At 36.6% G+C, this 8,897-nt stretch overlaps 1 protein-coding gene across 2 annotated transcripts in view; it reads right to left on the bottom strand.

Moving 5' to 3' along the window:
- Positions 1-8,799, bottom strand: part of LOC106880700 (rab GTPase-binding effector protein 1) — a 48,945-nt gene extending 40,146 nt beyond the window's left edge. For both annotated transcript variants that reach the window (XM_052976982.1, XM_052976983.1), the window contains exons 1-3: positions 8,678-8,799; positions 2,614-2,730; positions 165-266 (exon numbers count right to left, since the gene is read on the bottom strand). In XM_052976982.1, the coding sequence (XP_052832942.1) occupies positions 165-266; positions 2,614-2,730; positions 8,678-8,791 (333 nt within the window). In that variant the 5' untranslated portion in view covers positions 8,792-8,799. The remainder of the gene's footprint in view (positions 1-164; positions 267-2,613; positions 2,731-8,677) is intronic.
- Positions 8,800-8,897: the final 98 nt, after the last annotated feature.

Raw genomic sequence — 8,897 nt, 5'->3', positions numbered from 1 at the left:
GAGGCAAAAGTGGGAGGCGTCTGAGACGAAAGTGGGTGGTGCCTGAGGCAAATGCGGGGGGGGCACCTGAGGCAAAAGCGGGTGGTGCCCGAGGCAAAAGTGGGAGGCGCTCGAGGCGAAAACTGAAGGCACTCAAGCTGAAAACAGAAACAAAAGACACTCACCTTCTCATCAGGATCAATATTTTCATCAAATTCAGGCAAAGAAGGAGATTTTTTCGTATCGTACACTTTAGCCATGGCTTCATCCACGGAGATATCTGACAACTAAAAAAGAAGCAGAAAAATATTAAATGACATCATTTAAAGAACAGATAAGGTCAAGAAACTAATAAAGTCAATACTAATTAGTGTCTTGTAGTCACTACTAATATTATTATTATTATTACTATTATCAATTAATTCCACTGTTAGTGATGTTCCACCCACACCCCTCTATGCCAATTCTTGTAGCTACTGCTCAATTCCACTCACAAAGCATTGGTAGGCCCAAGGATATAGAAGACATAGTCACGGTATACCACACACAAGGATTGAACCTGGCATGACAAACTTACAAGGTAAACGTTATAATACACACACACACACACACACACAGAGCATTGGTCATGTTAGGGTTTATAGTAGAAGCCACTTACCCATGGTACAACACAGCAGGACTGAAGCAAGAATCGCAGATTTGCAAAGCACATTTCCATCATCAAACGCCCACTAACGTTTTATTTTCCTTATCGAGCACACTTTCACATCACACATTCATGCATACAGACCACTAAAAATTAGAGTATATTAACGACTACTACTGCTGCTGCTAATAATAAAAATAATAATAAGTGGATGGAAGAAAGACGACAACCTGGAAACTGTGCACAGATCTACTAAAGATATTCCACAGCTGCTGTTGTAGTAGAGAACACTACCAACCAGTTCTTGTTCGATTCCATGATGTTGCCACTTCTGAGAAGGGAGTTATCGTGACTTTATACAGCTCAGTGAAGTACCTACTTGGAGCTAAGTGGGCCAAACCCTTAAGAGTTAAGTGTCTTGGTCATGGACATGATGCAATGCTCATGACAAGATATGAGCCCCTTCTAAACCTGTGCTCCCCGTGGCTGGTTCCCTAGTGCCCTATTAACTCAGTGATTTGTGGTTCCCCCATTGTGACCAACAAAACTTTATAACATCATTAGGTTCAAACATATATACATACATACTTTTACACATACATACATATATTCATGCCGGTGCAGCCCACCAGCTCTGGTCAAACCGTCCAACCCATGCCAGCATGGACAATAGACATTAGATGGTGATGATGATGACCTCTAAGATGGATTAAATGCCACGAAGCATTCTGTCCATCATGCTAACAATTCTGGCAGCTCACCGCCTTCACAATAGTATTATTAATAATAATAATAATAATAATCCTTTCTACTATAGGCACAAGGCCTGAAATGTTGGAGGAGGGGACTACTCGATTACATCAACCCCAGTGTTCCACTGGAACTCCATATATCGACCCCGAAAGGATGAAAGGCAAAGTCAACCTCGGCAGAATTTGAACTCAGAACACAGCAACAGGCAAAACCCCGCTAAGCATTTCACCCAGCATGCTAACGATTCGGCCAGCTTGCCACCTTAATAATAATAATAATAATAATAATAATAATAATAATAATAATAATAGTAATAATAATGATAATAGTAATAATGTGATGATTCTAACTTACACAGCTGCAAATTTGCAAGAGGGGACTATAATTGTTTAAACTCCAGATATTGACTGATACTTAATACTACTACACCACAGTCACCACAAGGATACTACTACCACCACCACTACTACTACTAATACTCCAATGCCACCACCGCCACCAGAATAACAAAAGGAAAGTTGACTTTGGCAGGGTTTGGACTCAGTATAAAATGGCATAATTAAATACCACAGGGCATTTTGCCTGGCACTCTACTGATTCTGCCATCGACTACCTCCAATACATAATGTATTACAGTCATCACAAGCAGCCTTCGGTTGGATTCCACAGGCCTCAGATGCAGACTACAAACGACATTTTCCTTCTACACTTAACTATCAAGAGTTGAGTCCACTTAATTCCAAGTAGGCACTTGAGTAAGGCATAAATTATAATTCACTGTTAAGAAGTGGTAGCAACTGGAGAAACACACAAGTATTTCATTGGTTCGTAGTACTGGCTACAACCACAGCAACAAGATACTTCATTGGTTGATTGTATTGGACATCATCATCATTTAATGTCAGTTTTCCATGATGACACAGGTTGGACGGTTTGACTGGAGCTGACCAGCTGCAGAATTACATCAGGCTCTATTGTCTGTTTTAGTAGGGTTTTCTACAGCTTGATGCCCTCCCAAACACCAACGACACTGCTTGTATGAGGGTGACACTCATTTACAACTATCACACACTTTCAAGATGAGGAGGCACAAACACACACAGACATCTACCAAATCCACTCACAATGCTTTGGTCAGCCCAAACAGACTTGGCGAAGTGCTCCAGCATGGCCAAAACTTATTCGCTGGAACCAGTATGAAGAAAAAAAAAAATTAAGCATAGAGGAATTCTTACCTGTTTTTCTAAATCTTTTATTTTATCATCAGATTCTTGAACCTTGTTTTTCAGAAGTTTTATTTCTTCCTCCAACGGAAGAACCACAGATTTCAATATTTCGGCATCTTCTTGGGCCTGAATTATAATTTTTTAAAAAATAAATAGAAATTACATTGGAAAAATAACAATAAAAACAATGAAAAAAAAAACACACACACACATATGAATACACACAGAGATATGAATACACACACATATGAATACACACACATATGTATACATGCACACACATGTATACATTCACACACACAAACACACGCACAGATATGTATACACACATGCATACACACAAAACTACGATAAAATATTGATTAACAAAGAATTACGAAAGCAATTTCTAATCAGTGACAATTAACTTCTGACAGAGATTACCATAATTAATAAATGAAGCTTGCGTGTGTGTGAGTAGATCAATAGATAAATATACACAAGATGAAAGATCAATAAATAACAGGATGTACTGATATATTTTGCTTAGTCTCATACCATTACTGCATGACACCTCCTCCTCTACATACAAGAGATCCTGCACTAAACACTCGTTCAACCCCACCATTCCGTCTTCCTCTAAAACTGAAGCTCCCACTGAAAACTCCAACATCAGCCTCTATCCCCTTCACACACACCATCTTCACCACCACATTCATTACTTTGTGTCTTCTGTTCTGATGCCGAGTTTCAAGTGTTCAAACTCCAATAGCATCACTCAGCTATTTCAATCATTCCACACACACACACACACACACACATCTACAAGGACCTGAAAAGAGAGTACCTAGAGGCACTGCCCCACCGCCACCAGTTTAAATAGTAAAATACATATATGAATATAAAATAAGACCCCGAGTCTCCAATTCTGGCCATACTAGAGCTACCTGCTTGTCCAAGGTTGGATTTGAACCTTAAAAACCAGCACAAAAAATAGAACAAATGATATATAAACATTGCTAAATCAGTTTATTTTTTATGAAGGCGGTTCAGGTAAATAACAATAATAATAATAATAATAATACTGTGTGTGTCTGTTTGTCCCCATGTCCCCATTACCACTTGACAACCAATGTTGGTTTGTTTCCATCCCTGTAACCTAGCAGTTCAGCAAAAAAAAAAAGAGTCCTATACAATGAGCAGTAGGCTCAATCTATTCCATTAGACCTTTCCAAGGCAGTGCCCCAGGATGGCCACAATCTAACGACTGAAAACAAACAAAGCCATAAAAATGAAAATGAAGACTATTCGATCGGGACAAGCCTGGGTGTCAAACAACAACAACAACAATAATAAAAATATATAAACAAACAAACAAGGACGAACAAAAGACCCAATACAAAATATAAACCATACCAAAGAAAAGACTAGATGCCAAGATGCCTGTCATTCCAATTATATAGCCATACATATATACATACATACATACACATGTGTGTGTGTGTGTGTGTGTGTGTGTGTGTGTGTGTGTGTGTGTGTGTGTATTATATAATGCAAGATAGAAATTTCAGAAGAAAAAAAAGACCAAAAAAACCTGTTACTGTTGGTGATGTCGTTGCTGCTACTGGGCTGGGTTTTTTTTGTTTGTTTTTTTTTGCAATTTTTTTTTTTTTTTAACCATTAGCTTTAAGATTCAAGATCCACCCAGGACGAAGGAGTACCAAATAGACAAGGCAACCGAATGTTAAATGACAATTAGATTAATTTTATTATTGTTGTTGTTGTTGTTGTTGGCAACATCTTAGACTTTTTAAGTTTTATAACTTGTACAATGTAGATAAGTCATGAAAAAAAAAGACAAGAAAAAGAATTAAGTAAAGAAATAAAAACAAAATGATTATAAAAGTTCATAGGTTTTCATCAAGCTAATTACTGTGACATAGGAATGTGTACGTAGGGTGTGTGTGTGTGTGTGTGTGTGTGTGTGTGTGTGTGTGTGTGTGTGTGTGTGTGTGTATAGACACATCAGCATACAATAGACTGAATCGTCAACTTTGAACCAATAAACTATGAGATATATATGAGAGAGAGTACTTTATCTCCTGTTTAAACACCTGAATGTGTGTGTGTACACACACACACACACACACACACACACACATTGCAGGCATACATATCACTATATTATATCATTGTATGTTGGAAGATAGACACATACACACTGCTATTTATCTATATTACACACATACACACACACACTCTTATCATTTTAATGATTGTTAATTTCTAATTTACAGCAGAAATGGGAGGATTTCTACCTAGTTTTTTTTTTTCTTTTAAGACAAAAAAAAAAATCACTAACAAATTTTCTGAAACCTTAGCAAAAAAAACATGAGACCATTGCTGGGTGATATCCTGTCAGCATGGATGACACTATTACCACCTGTTGGCATCAGAAAGACACAAAAAAGACATTTAACCAACAGCACCACCACCCACAACAACAACAGCTACACTACCTCACAGAGGATGGAAGTAGATGAAGATCCAAGCAGCCAACCCTAGGTCTGTGGTACAAACTTACCCTTTTTGAAGTGTTTTAAATTAACACCTACTATAAAAAATTCCATGTTGAGTTATGTTCTAAACACCAGCTGAATAATGACAATTATTTCACTAAATTCTTCACCCCTTTCAAAAATAATTGAAACAATGGTAGCGTATACCAAGAGAAACATGGTAGCAAAAGGGTTAAAGACTCCCATTTCTCAAAGACACACTGGAAGACAACGGAAGGAAGGAAAGCAAAGGAAAAAAAACTAAGAAAGGTGAGTCTTTTTTTCCTCCTTTTTTAAACTTTTATTGTTTACAGAGGAATTCTTTCTGTTTTTAGGCTCCACATTCAAGTTAACTATTTCCAGATCTTATTGTTATTGTTGTTGTTGTTATTATTATTATCATTAATCTCATCATGAGAGATAGTATTGCATAGTGATAATAAGTCCTGGGGTTGATTTGTCGACTAAAGGCGGTGCTCCAGCATGGCCACAGTCAAAATGACTGAAACAAGTAAAAGAGTAAAAGAGGCGTGATTTAAGAGATATTTATCATAGTATTGAATAGTGATAGTACAGGATGTATAGTATGTGCACGTACGCATGTGATGTTAGCAGTGTGTGGTTTGTGTTACAGTATTGGGTGGTGGCTATGTAGAGTATGTGGTGTGTGAGTTGTGCTATAGTATTGGGTGGTGATTGTATACAGTATATCGAGCAGATTGCATGGTGATGATCGTGTTGAAATTTTCAGGTGTACATTGTCACAAATACAGAAAAACTACAATGATACAATCATCACACAATTTACAAACATTTAGAAGAATACATTTTCAAAATTTAGAAAAATTTGCAAGAATACATTCACACATCTTGAAAAAGTTATAGAAATATTTACACACCTTATGGAAAATTATTCTGATTTATAAACATACCTTATGGAAAGTTACAGTGTCAGTTTACATACATTACAGAATATTCAGTAATACAATATAGATAGTGTATAAATATTAACAAGATAGAAATCGTGTTTTAACGCTAAAGGCTGCCATCTCTTATTACAGTTTTGAGAATTTTATTTTGAATTTACCGAAAAAAAAAATTAAAATAGCTGCAAAGTTAGAAAACAAAAGTAGGGTGTTTCTATAAGGGTCAACAAGAGAACATCTACATATTAAGTCAGCCTGCTAGAAACAACAGCTAAATATCCATCAAACCATACATAAGACTCGTTAGATAATATAGCTTAAGGCACGTTATGTCTGGAAAAGTAAAGACAGAATAGTTTGTTGGAACACCTTAAATCATAATTCTGCTTGACTGGAGCCAACTTGTGGTCTGTCAACAACAACAAAAAAATAACCTGAAAAATTATTATCTTATTAACAACAAATTAAATATTCATTATTAAACCTCAACAAAGCCAATTAATTACCTTTAACAACAACAACAACAACAACAAAATGTAAGATGGATTGAGTAAAAAGACAATGAAAAGTCAAGAAACAAAAAAAGAGATAATAAAATAAAAGAATGCCAGGGAAATAAATTGAAAAAACAAGACAGATTAAGACAACCACGAATGAAGAAAATCACAAGATCACTGAAGCATGAAGCCAATTTTCAGAGAGAAATATCTTTTGGGGGGGTAACGAGAAACCCCCGAGGATTTTGTGAAGTAAAATTTACACTACTAAGTGTGCTCGTTGAAAAATAAAAGCAAACAAAAACAAAAAAAAATCTAGCCCCTATTCGAATTCTCTCTCCCTTTGTTCTTTGATGAATAAAAGAAAAATTAAGGAATAGAAAGAAATAAACAAAGCCCTTAAAACAGATTTGAAAAAAAAAAAAAAAAAAAAAAAAAAAAAAAAAAAAAAAAAAAAAAGGAGAAAAAATACAGTATTTTCCAGCATACAAGTCGAATTTTGCAGACCAAAATTAAGAGGCATAAAAAGTTGACCTTGATGGAATTTGAACTCAGAACGTCAAGACGGACAAAATGCCACTAAGCATTTTTTTCCCAGCATACTCTTTTACTTGTTTCAGTCATTTGACTGTGGCCATGCTGGAGCACTGCCTTTCAACACTTCTTACAACTCGCCATCTTAATAATAATAATAATAATAATAACAATGATTATGATGGTGATGATGATGATGATGATGATGACTTCAAATTTTGGCACAAGGCCAGCAATTTGGAGGAAGGGATTAAGTTGATTAGATCGACCCCAGTATGCAACTGATACTTATTTTATTGACCCCAAAAGGATGGAAGGCAAAGTCGACTTCGGCAGAATTTGATCCCAGAATGAGAAGACGGATGAAATGCCGCTAAGTCTTTTGTCTGGCGTGCAAACAATTCTGCCAGTTCGCCACCTCGAATAATAATAATAATAATAATAATAATTCCACTAGAGAAACAAGACCATAAATTTGAGAAGAAGGAGTTAATTGATTACACTAACCCTAGTATACTTAACAGGCGGTTTAGTGACCCAGGAGGATGACTGGTAAAGTTGATCTTAGCTGTATTTGAATGTAAAGGGACTTACATAAACACCACAAGGCATTCTGTTCACTGCTCCACCAATTCTGCTACACCGCCACCTTACAAGGATGAGTTCTGACATAGGCCAGGTCAGGCCAGGTCAGGTCAGGTCATGCCATATGTTTAGACAAAGCATTAGGCAAGTTATTCGACGCTGGTCCTCAACAGATACTTCATTTTATGAAGCCAGGAAAGATGGCAAACAAGGTTGACCACAGTGGAATATTTGAACTCTGAACAAGTACTTAATATTGCATGGCATTTTGTCTCACGCTCTATGGATGCAGCCAATCCAACACATATGCAAGTATATATGCACACGTGTGCATATGCATGTGTGTGTCTCTCTCTCTCCCTCTGTGTGTGTGTGTGTGTGTGTGTGTGTGTGTGTGTGTGTGTGTGTGTATATATATATATATACACACACACACATATACATATACATACACACACACATACAATCATACACGCTCGTGTAGAGTTAAAACAAACCCGATCATATCTATGAAACACTTGTCCAAAAAGGAGGGGTGGTGGGGAAGAGGGGGAAATCAGGAGGGAGGGAGAGAGAAAGAGAGGGAGAAATAAATCAAAGACAAAAATAAATTTACAAAGAATAAAAATAAAATATAACAATAATAATAATAATAATAATAACAGCCAACAACAAAATGAATAAATATATATACAAAAATAAATAAATAAATAAATGGTCAACAGCCACAACGGAACTGAGAGGGATTTTAAAGTTAAGCCAGATATTTGGTGAAGGCATCATCGTCATTGTCGCCAACGGCAACAGCAGCAGCAAGAACAACAGAGACGAAATAATGCAACATGCAGGCAGCAGCGTCTACAAATAAACAGTACCAGGTATCTACAGTGTGTGTATATATATATATATATAAATATTTATACATACATACATATATGCATAGATGTATATATATATATATATACATATATATATCTAGTGCCGTGTGCCTTACTTGGAGTTCTTTGTGGTCGCCATCTTTCCTGAAGGCTGTTAGCAAGGTTTTCAGATTGGCTTGTGCTGGCTTGGATTTCAGAGTAGGAGAGGACGGCAGAAGAAGGGTCTTCATTTTGTTGCTAGCCTGCGAGAGGGATATTCCACGGTATATATATGTGTAGGCATGTGTGAGTGTGTGTGTGTGTGTGTGTGTGTGTGTGTGTGTGTGTGTGTGTGTG

The sequence above is a fragment of the Octopus bimaculoides genome, chromosome 26, assembly GCF_001194135.2.
Source record: "Octopus bimaculoides isolate UCB-OBI-ISO-001 chromosome 26, ASM119413v2, whole genome shotgun sequence".
In the NCBI taxonomy this organism is placed as follows: Eukaryota; Metazoa; Mollusca; class Cephalopoda; order Octopoda; family Octopodidae; genus Octopus; species Octopus bimaculoides.
Note: the sequence above shows the minus strand (reverse complement) of the source record. Positions and strands in the feature narration are given on the sequence as shown.